Source organism: Microplitis demolitor, chromosome 5 (assembly GCF_026212275.2).
Source record: "Microplitis demolitor isolate Queensland-Clemson2020A chromosome 5, iyMicDemo2.1a, whole genome shotgun sequence".
Lineage (NCBI taxonomy): Eukaryota > Metazoa > Arthropoda > Insecta > Hymenoptera > Braconidae > Microplitis > Microplitis demolitor.
In genome coordinates, this window is record NC_068549.1 from 18,179,873 (window position 1) to 18,198,622 (window position 18,750).

The window sequence follows — 18,750 nt, forward strand, 5'->3', positions numbered from 1 at the left end:
ATTTTTATTGACCAATCAAACAAATATTTTTAGTTGTGTAAATGAGAATTGACTAAAAAAAAAAAAAAAAAAAAAAAAGCGAAAACTAAAATGTAAAATATATATATATATATATATATATATATATATATATATATATATATATATATATATTTATCAATATATATATATATATATACATGTAAAATATACATCATAATATAAACATAAATTTTATTATTGTATATATATGGTTACCTTCTCTTTTTTCTAGGATAAATAATTCCATAAGGATCGGTTTTAGAAAAATCAATATTATATTGCTTCATCATTTTATTTTAAATAAATTAGTTTTTAAATTTAAATTTTATTTTATAAGATTTTATTCATTTATTATAATTATTTCCAGATGCACAAAATTATTTTGTTAATTCTTTTATGTGTGATAGACGTTATGAAAATATAATTTAGTAAATAAACAGTTTTTTTTTTTAATTACTTTAATTAGCTAACTTCACGTTTTCATAAAATTTATTTATCACATTTCAATTATTTTTATTTACTAATTCATATAGTATTATCAACATAAAATATTGGTTCAATATAATAATTTTGAACTGAAAAAAATGGCGGTAAATCACTATGACTTAGAATTTTTATTGGAACAAGCAAATAAATTATTCAGTAGAGATAATTGGGCTCATGAAATAATTGATCAAACAGTTGGTAATATTTTGCTTTTGAAATAACTGTAATTGATAGTTTTTTTTATTCATCTAAAAATTATTTATAAATTAAAATTTTTTAATTTATTATTTAGATTTTGTAAATGAAAATAATAAAATTGTTTATGTTGGGTGTTCGACGGTGGTAAGAGTTCTTCTCAAATCTGGAAGATTTCATGAAAATGTAGGGTTTCATGAAGGCGTGTCTGAGTCTACTGGGAAAGCTTTCGAGGATGCGAGAAAAGTTGCTATCATTTGAAATATTATTTGTAATCTTAAATATTATTATAATAACTACTCTATTAACTACTAATTTTTAAATAATAGATATCATACACGGATGCCCTATATAGGACATTACTATCATTCGAAGAATTTGGCGAACTGATAATTAAAATTGAAGAAAAAAAAAAAAAAAGATTAGAAAAACAAAAAAAAATTAAAAATGATTGGATAAAAAAAAGTAATAATATATTGATAAAATAATAAGAACTAATCCTGATTAAACAAAGCGATTTACTCAATAATAAATATGTATCTATATAGCATTAAGATTAAATCGTTTTGAATTATTTTGAATCGTTTCTTTTAATCAGGGAATTAATTAATCGCTATCATAATATAAACATTTGATATTTAATATAGATATGGTGGAAGCTACAGTTAGTAATAAAATCTTAGAGGAAATGGAAAAAGATTCGATGACAGAAGTTTAATTAAAAAATAATTGATTTAATAAAAATTACGTTATGTGATAATTAATTGTTCATAAAAATATTTTAATTGCTATTGACATGATTTTAGAATAATTATAATAATGAGACTGACTATGATGATTATAGGAAACATAATAATTGAAAATGAATCGAAATAAGCTCAAAGAACATAAAATAACATACACATACATACATGTGTATATATATATATATATATATATTTACTTGAATTATTTAGTAAATCTTATTATAATAGTTATATATGTATTGTAGAACTTACGTGTGCGAAGCCACGGGTAGCGGCTAGTATATATATATATTGAATAAAATTAAAGAAAACATCATTTAAGTATTTTTTTGTTTTTGAGTATTTTAAGTATATTTTACTTCCGTTTGCACCCGGTGAAAAAGAAGGAATATTACATTTTCCTAACGAGTTCTATAATAACCTTTTTCGTTTTACTCCACTTTTCTTGTAATCTAATTTACCTAATAAAATTAGTTTACCATTCCAGGTAATCAGAATTCAGTTCTGATGATAAGCAGCTATTATTTTTTACTCACAAAATTATATTTTTATAAGTATAGTCGTTTGAAAAATTAATTGGTCAAATATCCAGCGCAAAAGAAAATATGACAATTTTTTTTTCATATTTTATTATATTGTCATAATATGGAGAAGATGCAGAATAAATATTCACGCAGGGCTTAGCAAATATTGATGGATATCATCATAAATAAATATTTTATTGAACGCATGCCTGATTATTGCTCCTTATCATATCTTGAAAATGGCTGTGTACCGATCGTTAGTTAATAATTAATAAAAAGCAAATGGCGTTCTGTGTTCTTCAATAGCTTTTGCCTTGATAGCCAAGCTGGCAGCAAGCTAGCGACAACCTATAGTAGTAACTTGCCACTACCCTGATAGCCAAGTTGGCGAGAAACTGACGAGAAACTTGCAGCCGCAACTGGATACTAAGTTGACCGCCAATAGTTAGTACCTCCAATAGTTGATATACATTTTCTGAAAAAGTTGGTAGCAAAAGTTGCTTGCAAAAGGTTGACAATCATAAGTTGACGGTAAGTTTCTTTTCAATTTCCTCAGAAACTTGCATTCCAGTTGCGGCTCCATACTGGCGCCAACTTTCTGAGAAATTTGGCGGTAACTTGTAGCCAAAAGTTGCAAAAAGTGAAGTTGTCAATAACTTGTTGTCAAGTTGGTCGGAAACGAATGAATGACCAACTTTTTCACGATCAACTCGTGTTATCAGGGTAAGTTTGCCGCATAAATTGGCATTCTCATAAGTTGACGGCAACTGGTTGCCAAATTTCTGAGAAAGTTTAAATTCCATTAGTTGACGGAAAGTTGCCTTCAATTTTATCAGAATGTTTGTATCAGCTGTTAGTCAACAATTACAAAAGATGAAAGTTATGAAAAAGTTGACGCTAACTTGATCGCAACTAATTGACGCCAACTTTCTGACCAGGAAGTCTTGGTATTAGGGCACATTGCTCTAAAGTTTCAACACTTTTATTATCAATCATTGAGATAAATCGATTCATCCGAGTAATTCAAATTACATTTAAATTACGTGAAAAAAAATACAATCGTATTTATTTTCTCTGAATAAATTAATATTTTAATTATTCTGTTACTAAATATGACTGAGTGTCACTGAATATATACTATATTATTTATATCGCGTTACTTATTCCAAAATGACAAAGTTTTATATTTCCATTTGGTTTTAGGAATCCTCAAAGCCAGAAAAGTGTGCATAGAAAAAAAAAAAGTTCATTGACACAAAAAATCTTCACTCGCTTGAAGAAAATTTTTACTTACCCCAAAAAATTTTTCGCATTGTCGATAGGGTCCTACTTACACTGTGAAAAATAAAAAAAATTAGTTGAATAACTCATAACTGTTGGCTTCATTATAATTTACTTCATCGAAAGTTATAACATTTAGTCTATAATAGTACCTTAGATAACTAGTGACATCGAATATAATACTCGAGTTCGGAGTTTGATAACACGAGCGAAGCGAGCTTATTTAATTAGCTTCAATTTTTTTTACTAAACTTGCTATTTTAACTGTTTTGTCAAGGAGTTTTATAGCCATGGAAATTTTTCAAAATGTCGAAAAAAAACATTTTTTCAATTAGTTTCAATCTAAAATTTCGAAAAATGAATTAACCATCAAGTAATAAAAAATCAACTTCCAATTCGGCTGGCCAAATTACTTTTTCAAAATTTCCAATTTTACGTGATTATCTCTCACCGGTCATTAAACTATATGTATTGAAATTAATATCTGAATTATCAAGTCAAAGCGCAACCTTGTATGAAGGCCTCGATAATGCATGTGAATTAGACATCAATATAACGCATGCTTTTCACCTTATTAACATCTAGAGTCTGACAATTATAAATTCATTAATGAATATTTAAACGTATTCGAAGGTATCTCATAACTTATAAAACACTGACAGCGATAATATTAACTCAATTATGTATTTATCAGTTAAACTAATCCAGTAGTCTCTAATACTTCGACACTATAATAATAATACAGCTACGAAAATGATTAAACATCTAATTATTTTATCTGTTACTTTACTCTGCGCAAAGGCAGCAATGCCGTTTATCGATGGATCGACTGATGACATAAAAAGTACTAAATCTTTAAAGGAACAAGTAACTAATAAGGAAGTATTGAAATATCGATTGCCTAATGATACTGCACCACGGGTATATATAATTGAATTTGATCCAGATTTTGAGGGTGAAAAATTTACGTTCAAAGGAAACAGCACAATTTTATTCGAAGTACTTCAACCTATTACTTCTATTACTTTGCACAAATCTAATATAATAATCGATGAAGACTCTACAGAGCTCATTGACACAAAAGGAATTTTACAAAAGCCAATACTACAAGAGTGGTCCTCAGAGAATGATTTTTACACGATGAAGTTTGAGCAAACATTAGAACCTGGGAATTATACTTTGAAAATGAAATGGCAAAGTAGTAATGATGATAATGACTGGTTCTCTTCGGAAACAGGATTTAATCGGGCAATCGATCGATTTGGGGATGAGAAATTTAAGTATGCATATAATTGTACATTATAAAAAATCAGGAGTGAATTCGGATTTTATTTCAACCCAAATTTATTCAGTCATTCAGAATTTAGGAGCTTAAAACGAGGAGTGAATAGGGATTTTTCTTTTCAAGTGGAATGATTTCGGAAATAATAATTTTAATGAATAATTGATTCAGGTATTAATAATTAAACGAATATTTTGTTTTTTTATTTGTAGAATGTTTTAGTAACTTACTAAATTAGAATTTTATATAATCCAGAACGAAAACATTTAATTATTCACTAGTTATAGTTTGTGATTAGGATATAATTGTATTCATGATAGAAAATGAAAAGTCTATTTTTTCAACTTCATGAACGTAAAAGTTTTGATTTATCAGCTGCGTATAATTTTCAAAAATTATTTCACGTGAATATATATAAGGAGAGCTCATAATTATTTCTTTACCCAGGAAAAATCAATCATATATGTCCATGTATGGCCTTATACGACGCTCCATATATGGACATGTATGTAAATTGGCACTATATGACTATATATGACCATATGTGACTCTATATGGTCATATATTTCCAATTTACATATATGGCCATAAACAGTCATATATTGCTATATATGACCATATATAGAGCTATATTTTCAAGGAAAAAATCGGTATGTCGGTTGACCCTCAGGGCCAGCCCTAAAACTTCCCGCCCATTTCGAGCTTCTTGAGCTCGAAAAATTGTTGTGGATACATTTTCGAGCTCTTCGAGCTCGAAATTACTTTTGTATGCTTTTTTTTTTTAATTTTTTCGTTAACAGTTTCTCTTGAACGAATGAACCGATTTTGATTGTTGAGGCGGCGAATCGAGCGAATTAAAAGTTATTCAAAAAAAAAACATATTTGAAAAAATTTTATTTTTGAAATATCTCCGAACGTACCCCACCGATTAAGCTCAAATTTTTAGTGTTTATAGTAAATAACAAGTCGCGTCGAATGACAACTCAAAAATCAAAATCGGTTCATCCGTTCAAAAGTTACAGAATATTTACATACGTACGTATGTACGTACATACATCCACTCGGACATCATTTTGAATTTAGTCAGAATAGCTTCCTATAACCTCAAAACGTCGACATCTGTTGGAATTTCGATTTTCACAAATCGGGGTGAAACCAATAACTTCCCGAATTTTTGAAAATTTGCAATTTTTTTAGCGGGAAGTTAAAAAAAATTCATGACAATCAAATGCCTCATGTATTTTAATTGTTTCTAAAGTAGGTCATTATTTTTTTTTCTTCGATGAAAAATCGCAGCTTTGGCTGGGATCGATCCTGAGTCCTTTAGACTCAAAGTCTGGCGCGCTAACCACTGTGCTAAGTGATGAACATGAAACATAGAGTCTTTTTTATTTACTTAGATGCAAGTAAATGACCATACATGACCATATAAGAATTTTACTTTGAGGAGATTGAATGAATAAAGAATCAGTTCCTCCACGTTGATTCCTAGTTCACTTCACAATTTTTTTTCAGTGTATTTACGAATATACGTATTATATAATAATTAAAACTGATTTATTAGATACTTCATTGCGACTCTTTTTGAACCAGTAGGCGCGCGTAATGCCTTTCCATGTTGGGATGAACCTGGTTTTAAAGCTCAATTTGAAATTTCTATCAAGCATTTTCCAAACTATACTGCATTATCAAATATGCCAGAAAAAAGTCATCAACAATTGTCTGATGGCAGAATCATATCTTACTTTGAAAGATCTGTAAAAATGTCACCGTATCTTTTATGCCTGGCTGTCGCTGATTACAAGTCTATCAAAAATGTTCAAGGAAATATATCATTCTACGGATTAGAAAAAAATTTAGATTCATTGAAACTTGCATTAAAAATCAGTGAAAATGCTGTTAAAGTAATAGAAGATTATACTGGTATACCATACGCGCTGCCAAAATTAGATCAGTTTACTTTTCCAGAATTTCATACCATTGCAATGGAAAATTGGGGTCTCATTACATATCCGTTTGTATAAAAAATTCAGCTATTCCTAAAAATCGAAAATATCCAACAAATTAATATTTAACATAATATAATGTAGAGCACCATCTGTGATGTATCCAAACACAACCTTGATTCCAAAATCTGAACAATATGACTCAGTATCATCTTTAGTGGCTCATGAGGTGGCTCATCAATGGTTCGGCAATCTTGTTACTCCTGTTTGGTGGGACGATCTTTGGTTAAGTGAATCATTTGCATCGTATTTTATGTACAAAATAATTGCTGAGGTAAATGTTCCATAAATTTTTTAAATTTAATATCATTTTCTACTTAAAAGTAAGTGGAATATTACTAGTACTAGTAGGGAACGGCTTGGATGAGACAGAACTTACCCCCTTTCTAAGGCCCCTAATCTAATTAATAACCATAACTATAGCTTAAACTTTGCAAATTAATCCTATAGATAGAAACAGACAGATCTATCATGGATAATGTAGTAGTTGAGAACAATAGGCATGCGTTTGATGCTGAATTATCGGCTAATAAACCAACAGCGGTTAAATGGTTACCTAAAGATAAAGAATCCATCTTCAAAATGTTTGGCTCAGGAACATACATAAAGGGTGTTGCGGTTCTACACATGCTGGAACATGTCCTTACTGAAAGCGTCTTTCAAAAGGGAATTCGTCAATACTTGAAAAAACAGTTAAAAAATTTAATATAAATTACTAAATAAACTGCAAAAATTTTCAGTATGAATGATTTTTTTGTTTACTTTTGAATAGCCAGTTTAGTGCCGTAACAAGTGACGATCTTTGGGAAGTACTTCAAGAAACTTACGATAACACTTTTACTGACAAGCCATTCAATATTAAAGAGTTTATGGATCCTTGGTTAGAGCAAGATGGAGCTCCAATTGTAACTGTAACTCGAAACTATGAAACGGGAGAAACAAATGTCACTCAAAAAAATGTTCAAGACGTCGATTCCAATATTAAATGGAAAATTCCGATAAACTATGCGACTGAATCAAATCCAGATTTTTCCTCTACCCGTCCAACTCTGTGGATAAATAGAGATGAAGAAACGATTACATTACCTAATATAAGTAAAGACGATTGGATCATTCTTAATATTCAACAACGAGGTAGAGTAATTGAATAAAATTCCAGAAAAAATATATAAGTATCATATGCTTGAGCAAAATTCTGGTGCCAGTGCATTGAGTGAAACATATACTTACGAACATTAAAGATATCTTAGATATGGTGCAGTTGAAAAGTTTCTGGCGCATTTCTTGCACCAGTAATTTTCGGCAGGTACTTACGCATGGCTAGCTGAAGATCTGCTCAAGGCTCACGGTCAATTTTGAGATTTGAGCAGATCTTAAGCAAGCCATGTGTAACTACTTTCAACTATAGTCTTCGTCTAGAATTCTCAAGTCGAAAAATAATTTTGGATTTCGGATAACAGTCGATTTTGGACTCATTTAGGCCTCCTTCATCAGTTTTTTTCGGATAAGTTTCAATGAAGTCTCAACAGCTTAACTTATTGCTGAAGTCTCATTTTGCTCTGAACGTGAATATCATTATATGAGGACAAAATTCGTTCAAAATTGAGACTTGGAAATAATTTTAGCTTTATTTGATATTTTCGTCTCACCCACCAGAAATATATATGAGGTAAATCTCATTTTAGCCTCACCCATAAGAAAATATACGTGAGGTTAATCTCATTTATGCCTAAAAGTTGCATAAGTCATACGAAATGAGACTTGTCCAAACTCTATTTATATGTATTTCAAATGGTGAGAACGAATTGAGGTTAACCTCAAAATCTTGTCTTTGAGATCTAAAACCGGAATTATTTTTCGACTCGGGTTGAGTTACAATCTGACACGAATTTTTTGTGTGGCTCGCACTAGACTTGCTATTGAAATCTAGCCACAAGTATCTGCAGCAAGACACATAGGTAGAAAAAAACACTAACGTCTATTGAACTTGAGGCCAGGCTTGCTCAAGTTTTGAACAAGATTAATGTATAGGTCACTTCTAATGTTGTTCTCTAATTTTTACAGAGTACTATCGAGTTGATTATGACCAAGAAAATTGGAACCGATTAGCCAAATATCTTATCAAACATCACGAAAAAATTCATGTTGTTAATCGAGCTCAATTGCTCATAGATGCTCTTAGACTCATTGAGAATAGTCCTCCACATCTAAATAATTTATACAACATAACCGTCTATTTATACCAAGAGAAAGATTTCTTACCGTGGACGCTAATTGCTAAATTCATATCACAAACGGCTGATGTGTTTCGTAATACGAATGAAGAACATCTGTTTAAAATGTACATGCTTTTTCTTACAGAAGCTGTATCTGAAGCAAAACTCTTTGATGAGGAATCGCTATCAGCTGTCCGAATAAGAAATGAACTTGCTCCATTACTTTGTGAATCCGGACACGCTAAGTGTAGATCGTATGCTCGTAAACGTTTCAGTCTATTCTTAGAAAATCCTTCTGAGGATGCGTAAGTGTCCAATTTTAGATATTAGAATCCATTGTAGATTTTCAAGTTTCTGAACTATGTCTGTTGATGTCGATAGATTTTCATCACCCAATGGGCGTTGGATAATCCGTTTTGGTCTAAAAGATTACAATGACACTATGGGAGAAATGTTGTCATCAAAACAGGGTCCTTTAACAGGTCTTGTTCCTATGTCACGTTCTCAATTAATTGGATTCACCGATAATAAAAAAAAACGTGATGAAATCATGGCTGAAATAGTTGGGCCCAATTCAAATTCCAGTACAGAATCAATTACTCATGTTTTTCAAGGTTTTCTTGACAGAAGTCGCGATGATGTCAACTATATTTTGCAGGTTTTTTATGATCATTTTGAAGATATTGAAAAAATGTAATTTTTCCGTATATATTTTGGTTCATTTCTTTATGAATTTATCTATTAAGGTACCGGCGGGTAATAAGGTCTAGCTAAGGGAGATTTGAATAGCATCGAAAATATTGCATTTAATTATCAAAATGTATCATTAATCTTTATTTCAATACATTAGCCATAAAATATAATGAAGTAATGGTAATTTCCATCATAAACAAACAAAAAATTATACTTTTACAAAAACCATGCGAATAGGCCTTACTTTACTACAGTAGGGTAATAAGGCTTACGGGTTGAACAAACTGGAATAGATTAACTATACTTAATAAAATTGGTATTAGAGATGAATCATCACTTAAATTTAACAACAATACTTTTTAAGAATCAGAAGACTAGATTCTTTTTTATAATTTCTCCTGCGCTACGACAGCATATGGAGGATGATGAAATGTAGAAGACAGTGAACGTGGTATCGGGACTCTATAAATTTGTCGTAACATCTCTATACAAGACCCTTCTACTAGAGTAGTCTTTAGCAGAGGCTATTATTTTGAATACTATTTCTGTCACTTAGGCCTTTTTACCCAACAGGCCTTATTACCCGCGAGTACCTTATTTTTTACTTTTTTTTTTCTATTTCAGTTTCAAAAATGACATTGAAAACACTTTTCTGAATTTCGTTTCTAAAATTATTTCTGCCATCAACACTCAAGATCAGTTTGATGAAGTACGTCATTTGTGATTATGATTATTATCAAAACAACTAATATGTTATAAATTGTGTCACCAAAAATAAATAAGACAATATTGAAATAGTAAATTAATTTTTTTGTTACAGATGACAGCTTTCATAAAAACGCATCAGGTTAAATTTGACAGTATTTTTGGTGATTCACCAGTGGCAATTGACAAATTATTAGAAAAAATTCAAGATAAAATCAAAAGCATCAATGAATTTACTGCGCAATTTCGCGAGTTTATAAATCAATGGTTCATTATAGATGATAACAATCATAAATTATCTATAAAAGAATAAATGATAGAGAGAAGAGGGGCATAATGGGCCCTTAGGGACAAAATAAAACAAGAATAAAAAAACCCCTGCAAAGTGTTTAAGATTGTGGTTTATTACTTGTGCAAATGGAATTTAAATTAAAAATAAAAATTAACTTAGCCATTTCCCGTGGGTTCTTGAAGCAACAATATAATAACATATTGATAAATTTTCAAATTTTATAATATATTGTTATAGAAATCAATAAAAAATTTTTTAAAAAATCTGAGGAATATACTATTCTTATTTATTTGAAAAAATATCCCAGCGAACGCATTGTTTAAGGTATTATGAGCCGGAGATATGGTGGAGATAGGCTGCTTTAAGCATACGGTAAAGGGATGATGATGATCATGTGACCGCGACAGTACGAACGGCAACACTGTGATTACTGTGATTATTATGTCTTGTTGTCATTTGTAAATTCAATATAAACATCGAACGTAAACAAGTGTCAATTTAGTGATAAAATCATCAGCTATTATCAAAAAATTGTGTACTAAAATTTGTGAAATTATTAAAAATATTGACACTGAATCTATAACTGTGTATTAACTTATTGACATTTTTTTAAATTCATAATATCGATAATTAATATTAATTAATTAATTATTAATAATATTTAATATTCTTATTATTTACATATACAAATTTTCGATTAAGAAAATTTAAAAAAATATCGCCGTGTATAAAAATAAATTAAATTTAATAGTTGTAGGCTAGGTTACTTCACTATTATGATTATGACTTCGTTTCTATCTCTTTCCGATATATTTTATCTGTTTTTAATGGTCTACAGTGTTGCTAGTTAGTACGAAAGATAATCAACGCCACCTATTTTGCCGAAATAAAAGTTGATCTTTTTAATTAAATATCTTTTTAATTAGTCGGGCACAACGATTTTTTTTTGTTTTCAATAATTTATTAAGGTTTTAATTTTAATTTAAATAGTTTTTTTTCCACCGACTAGTTTTGGAGAAATCTATGTAAACATATCATCCATCGTTTTACCATAAAGCCAATCCTCAATATGCCTACTTTTGAAGTCATTTATTTATTTAAATAATCGGGCAACCCCCCTTAAAATTTTCAGAATTGGTTAAGACTTAGCCCAATTTCATATAAAAAAAAAAAATCAAACCTTTTATTTAAAATTACCTTGGTGCTCGTACTCCCTTATGAAAGAAGTGATTTAAAACGATTTGTAACGTTAAATGCCTATAAGAAGGGCGATTTGAAAGTGTTCAAAGTATTCAAAAGTATTCAAAATTTTTTTTTGCTAATCACTTTAAATTGTTTCTTTTAATAAGGACTACCTTAAATGTTTGAATAAATTTTTACAAAAATTTTATTCATAAAAACTTATCAGTAATCATCATACCAGAAATAGGGAATTTTTAAACCAATTTACGAGATATACTACTGCCTAATTCACCAAACTATTTCTTATCCGCTTATGAGACTATAATGACATTATATATAGACATTAAGATGTAGGTGAAAATTAGCAATGAACTTACTTCTACGTAAAATCGACTCGTCATAGGGATTACCTTAATTGCTGTTATCGTTCTCGACGAGAATGCTATATATCCTATGTATCGAAAACAGCTATTTTACATCATTTGCTAAGATATTGTATACAAACAAGTAAACAAGATTTATGTATAAAAAAAATTTTCTTTTAACATTTAATTATTTTGGCAGAAGAATAATTGAAAAATTTTTTTTTTTCTTAAAACAATGTTTTTTATATGTATTGGATTTTTTTTCACACAATTTTTTTTATTTTTTTATATATTTATATTGCATGCTACACGGAAAAAATTTCCTGTAACTACAACAGGAAGCAGTCATGTTGCAGCAACAGGAAAAAATCCTGTTGTAGCAACAGGATTAATACTGTTGTTGCGACTTAATAGAAAAATATAGTTACACAGTAAAAAATTTTGCGTCATTGCGTCAACAAACTTAGTGTTAGAAATTTTTGTGTTTAATATTTAACACTTTTTTGTGTTGACTTAACAGAATAAATATTAAATGTACACATGAAACTATTAAATATTTAACACAAAAATTTTTAACACTAAGTTTTTTGACGCAATGACGCAAAATTTTTTATTGTGTAACTATATTTTTCTATTAAGTCGCAACAACAGTATTAATCCTGTTGCTGCAACATGACTGCTTCCTGTTGTAGCTACAGGAAAATCCTGTTTCCACAACAGGATTTTCTCCTGTTGCTGCAACATGACTGCTTCCTGTTGTAGCTACAGGAAAATCCTGTTTCCACAACAGGATTTTCTCCTGTTGCTGCAACATGCCTGCCTCCTGTTGCAGCAACAGGAAATTTTTTTCGTGTACAGTTTTTTTTTTTTTTTACATAAAAAAGTGCGAGAGAAGAAGGATATTTACGGACGTTTGAACGGTAAATGCTATGACATTGATATCAATAATCAAAACAAAATATAGTCATCGACCATTACAAAATGCCTAGCGAAGCGGGCGGGTAACAGTTAGTATTGAAATATTCGTAAATTATGCACATACGAAAAAGGGTGTTATTTTCACATTTTCAGAGGTGTGTGTGTGTGTGTGTGTGTGTGTGTGTGTGTGTGTGTGTGTGTGTGTGGGCTACATTCGCACGGTCACGCTTTGTTTTATACAAAGTGATGCATAACTGACGAAAAATAAAGGTATGAAAAAATTAAAGGTATTAAAATATATTCAAAAACTTGAACTGTGGACAACATAAAATTGTGGGATAATAGTCGGCCTACTGACTTATTAAAGTATTCTCAATACATACTTAAGTACAATATGTCACGATAATAAATTCATAAATGCATCATTGAAAATTTATCAAGGCTTGTGAAGTATTATTGAGCATTCAAAGTGCTATTAATAATACTATAGTAAATCGTTTATTATAATACGACAGTTTTGTGTACATGGTATTGACAGTCTTCGATGCTAAAAAATAGAAATTATATAAATGATGAAACAAATAATTGTTTTGACAGCTATCATATATTGTGCAATCGCGGTAATGCCTCTTAATAAAAAACTACTTATATATAAGAATAAAATAGAAGAGTTCCAAGATGAATCAGAAGCGTATGAAGAATTTCATTTTCGACTACCTCGTAATACAGCACCTCGAGTATATAAAATTGAATTCGATCCAGATTTTGAAGGTGAATCATTTACATTTAAAGGCAACAGTACAATTATTTTTGAGGTACTTGAACCTACTTTGACGGTGATTTTACATGGATCTAATAGAATAACGATAGACAAAGACTTGACGGAGCTTATAGATAAAAATGGTGTATCTATAATACCAAAAAAGCAAAAATGGAATCCTTTAAACGAATTTTATTCAATTGAATTTGAAGAGGAATTAGAACCTGAAAACTATACTCTAAAATTAAAATGGAATGGTATTGATTCCGCTGAAGATTGGTTTACGAGGCGTATGGGATTTTTCCGTGGATACGACAAGCTAGAAAATGATTCATTACAGTAAGAAGTCAAATTTGGTCTAAAATATTTTTAATAAAGATTAAGTTTCATTTTTTTTTTGTTTAGGTACCTCGTTACGACTCACTTTCAACCTTCAGGAGCTCGCAGTGCATTCCCATGCTGGGATGAACCAGGTTTCAAAGCTGAGTTTGAAATATCATTGAAACATTTTCCAAATTATACTGCATTATCAAACATGCCAGAAAAATATCATCGATGGTTACCGAGTGGTAAAATTATAACTCATTTTAACAGATCTGTGAAGATGTCTCCTTATCTTCCGTGTGTAGCAATCGCTCACTATAAGGCTATTAAGAATGCTTATGGAAACATAACATTTTATGCCTTGGAAAGTAAATTGGAATCATTGAGATTCGCCTTAGAAGTCAGTGAAAAAGTCATACCAGCAATGGAAGCATACACTGATGTACCGTATGCATTGCCAAAATTAGATCAGATTGCTATTCCTCAGTACACAGATGCTATGGAACATTGGGGTCTAGTCACTTATCAGTGAGAAACTTCTTTTGTATTAAGCAACAAATAATTTTTTTTCTTTCTAGTTATTAGAAACGCAAAAACATTTAATCAACTGAAGTCTAAAGCTTACTAGATTTATAAATTTATAAATAAGTACATGTATTTAGTGATTTATTTTTCATCCTACTTGCACTGAAAGTTTAAATTCCAACCCTGTTTATAGAGAAGAACGTCGTTATTTTCTTTTATGAGAAAACAAATGATGAAAGTCAGCACATAAGCGATTCTCATTTCAAACAGAGCCTAAAATTTAAACTTTCAGGTACAGATCGAGGAAAAAATAATATACACACTACGGACAAAGGTAAGGTGTCTCAATTTGCGTTTACACACGCGGATTGGAATGTGCTACTTTTCTTCCTTGGTGTGTAATATACTATAGTATAGAATACTCTTTCCAAACAAAAAAATTTATTTTAACAGATTTAAAGTAAACAATTACTATTTTTTAAGCATTGACGCTGTTGAGTTGGAAAAATCTACATTGGCTCCAAATATGGAATATAGAGATAACATAGCTATTCTTGTTGCTCATGAATTAACACATCAGTGGTTCGGTAATCTCGTTAGTCCGATTTGGTGGGATGATACTTGGTTAAATGAAGCTTTTGCTGATTATTTTCAGATTAAGATTCTTGATCAGGTAATTCAAGCTATAAATATACACGGAAAAAAAATTCCAGTTAAATTTACAATGCGAACGTTGTAATTTTTCCTATTGATTGTTGTAGTGGTGGACTATATCTCTAAAATGATAATTTTTACATTGTCGTATTATAAATTTCATTTAGGAAATAATACTTCAGACAAATACCACAAAGTCTTACGCTCTTTAGTATAAATTACGGTGTAAACATCATAAAATTTGAGTATTTGTTATAATAGAAACTTTAAATAGAAGTATAAAATAATAATCGCTTGAACGGGTGTTGGATTCGAACAGGAGACTTTTCGAGTGCGAACTGACCGACGCCTTGGACTATTGGGTCACAGAAGGGCCTACAAGTCTAGGAAATTTTTAAGATCTTTACAAACGATATAAACAAACAGTCATAGGTCACGAGAACACCTCTTACGGTGGACATAGTTACTATTTAAAAATTACGATCTTACATTGTAATTTTTGGAATTATTTTTAATCCAAAAAGTCTTCATTAAAATTACGATGTTAAATTTTAAAAAATGTAACCTACATAGTAAATTTTGAACAAGATATTTGAAAATTGATGCCAATGAGTATGTTGACATCGTAAATTTTAGTGGAATTTTCTTTTCGTGTAAGAGAATGCTAATCCCAATTGAATAACGTTTTTGGGAAATTACTGCATAGATATATCCATCTTGGCATATAATGGATTTCTATATCGTACAAAATATAAATCGTGATTCTCATGACGCAGAGACACGCGCTCCAGAACCTAAACCAATAAAATGGAACCCTCGTAATAAAATATCTACCGAGTATATGTTTAGTGACGTTACATACTACAAAGGAGACGGTTTTGTTCATATGTTAGAACATGTTCTAACAAAAGATGTTTTTCGTGAAGGGATTCAACGCCATCTTAAAGCACAGTAAATTAATTTACTTTAGACTTTGAAAAAGTATTCGAAAAAAGTAAAATAAGATTCGGTAAAATTTTCTCTATTCCGAAATAGTAAATTTAGTACTGCAGTTCCGGATGATCTTTGGAATGCTTTTCAAGAAGTATATGATGAACGTTATAAATTTAAAGTATTGGATATTAAAGAGATGATGGACCCTTGGATCGAACAAACGGGTACACCAATTGTTACTGTTACTCGAGATTACGAAACTGGAGAAACGAGCCTAACACAAAAAAATTATCAAAATTTGAATTCTGATAATAAATGGAGAATCCCAATAAATTATGCAACTAAATCAAATCCGGATTTTTCAAGTTCTGCTCCGACTATGTGGATGGAAAAGGACAGTGACATTACAACAATACGCAATATTAATAAAGATGACTGGATTATTCTTAACATCCAACAAGGAGGTAAATAACATTTTGAAGCCTCTCGAATTGGAAAACAAAATGATAATTTTGTGAATATAACCTTTGCAGGATTCTATCGTGTAAACTATGATAAAGAAAACTGGTGGAAAATCTCAGAATATCTTAAATCAAATGATTATAGCAAAATTCATCCTATTAATCGTGCGCAACTACTTTACGATGTTTTCAGAATATACCAGGATGATCAGTCATATCTTGAGATACTGGTCAGTATAACATCATATTTACATCAAGAAACTGATTATTTACCATGGATACCGGCAAGTAATATTATTATGGAAATGCTAGAAAATATGCGAAATACACCTGAAGAAGATTTATTCAAAACACACATACTTTTCCTCACCAGTGAAATAACTGATAAACTTGGCTTTGAAAACGGAGGAGCGTTTAATCCTCCAGCAGTTCGGATCAGAAGTAAACTTGCCCCATTACTTTGTGAATTCGGACATGCTGATTGTAGATCGTTTTCTCAACACTTATTCAATAAACTTTTAGAAGATCCATTAAAAAACACGTAATTTTTATACTCGAATATCTTTTGTTATCGATAGACTATAACTATTGTAATAAAAATTATAATTTCATGATTCGCAGACTACCATCTTCTGATTGGAAATGGATCGTCTGCTTTGGTCTTAGAGAATCGAATTATACAACAAGAAAAAGATTTTTAGCTACCAAGTTTGAAGAAAGTCCTAAAATTGTATCTCCAACCAATCTTTTTATTAGATGCACTGATGACTTAAAGCTACGGCATAATCAAATATCGTTACTAATAGCAAAAGATTCAACCGATTCTGAACAAGTCAATGCAGTATTTAAGTCCTTACTAGAAAGTAATCGTGATGATGTAAACTGGGTTCTAAACTATTTTACGGATCATTTTTATAGAATCAAACTATTGTACTGTTATTTTTCAATTTTATCTTCTGTTACGCGTTAAATATTAAATAATCTAAAATAAACAACTTTTAATTTTTTAGTTATGACCAATTCCAAGATGATGAGTATCTAATTCCGATTCTTCGTATGTCTCTTGCTATTAAGAGCGTAAATCAGTATAAAAAGGTATGACATAAATTATATATAGTGTGGCAAGGAAGAAATCTGGATGATTTCAGTCGAAGATGAAGTTGACTGCCCGAGCTGAAGACGGGAGCAGGCATTACTCAAAATCTGAAATCGGATTTTATTCCGTGCCACGCACTATATTTTTTTAATTGCCTGCGATATCAGATGATATCAGAATTCGGGTGATAACAGTCTTCACTTTTGGCTTCGACGGTCAACTACCCTTGTCTGAAATCGTTTTAATTCAACCCTTAGTATACAATATACTTTTCTAATTTTTTCATTATAATGGGGACTTTAAAACGTTGCCTATTCAAAACATGAATGAAGAGTGTCTTAGATTATCAAGATGCTAATGAAAGGTTATTAATCTTAAATTCTAACATTTCTTAAAAATTGTTTTACAGTTCAAGACGTTCATCGAAGATATTGTACTAAATGTTGAAAATTTGCCTAAGTCCCACTTGAGGTTATTAAGATCTGCATTAAAAGACAGCTCAAATCAAGTGAATCTCGCGAAAAATATTTCTAGGAAATTTAACGAACTTGTAAATAACAAACTTCTAAAATCTCATACGATTGATATTGATAAAAGATAAGAAGAAACAATAGTTTTATTAATTTGTTTTCATTCGACACTTTATCCAATATTTCATTCATAAACAAAACGAGACGCATTTAAAATAAATATATCTACTCATGTTAACACAAGATGTTTTAAAGTATTTCAATAAAGTTTTATACTCAACAAGATATATTTTGTGTGATTTATTTATTTATCTGCAATAAATGTGTCTTGTAAAAAACAAAATAGCTCCTTTAATACAATCCATACTATTATGCTTGAAAGAGCTTTGCTTTGAAACGTCGCTGTAAGAATCGATGGTTTGTTTTACACAAGTAAGGTTAGCTGTGTTTTGTATTTACTTCAAATTAGTCTTATAATTAAGATTAAACAAAATATGTATAGATAAGGCGATTGATAAGGGATGCATTCGAGATAATTTTCAACAAATTTAGGGGAATAATTTTATGATGGAGAGTCTTATAACGAATATAACAAATATAAAACTGAGACAAAAC

The 18,750-nt window shown here is 30.2% G+C and overlaps 1 protein-coding gene and 1 pseudogene across 1 annotated transcript; both read left to right on the forward strand.

Moving 5' to 3' along the window:
- Positions 1-4,425: 4,425 nt before the first annotated feature.
- On the forward strand, positions 4,426-9,454 carry LOC128667852 (aminopeptidase N-like). The gene is made up of 7 exons (XM_053739564.1): positions 4,426-4,533; positions 6,100-6,549; positions 6,626-6,815; positions 6,992-7,233; positions 7,314-7,675; positions 8,606-9,062; positions 9,139-9,454. Exons 1-7 carry the CDS (start codon positions 4,439-4,441, stop codon positions 9,452-9,454), a joined length of 2,112 nt encoding a protein of 703 aa, XP_053595539.1. The 5' UTR covers positions 4,426-4,438.
- A 4,081-nt stretch (positions 9,455-13,535) lies between these two features.
- LOC103569112 (aminopeptidase N-like) lies at positions 13,536-18,266 on the forward strand (annotated as a pseudogene).
- Positions 18,267-18,750: the final 484 nt, after the last annotated feature.

Excerpts from the sequence above, each read along its gene's own strand:
- LOC128667852 (XM_053739564.1), top strand. The coding sequence starts at position 4,439 with ATGAAATGGCAAAGTAGTAATGATGATAATGACTGGTTCTCTTCGGAA. Across the intron at positions 4,534-6,099 it reads TTTGGGGATGAGAAATTTAA|ATACTTCATTGCGACTCTTT; the intron begins GTATGCATATAA and ends CTGATTTATTAG. Across the intron at positions 6,816-6,991 it reads TGTACAAAATAATTGCTGAG|ATAGAAACAGACAGATCTAT; the intron begins GTAAATGTTCCA and ends TTAATCCTATAG.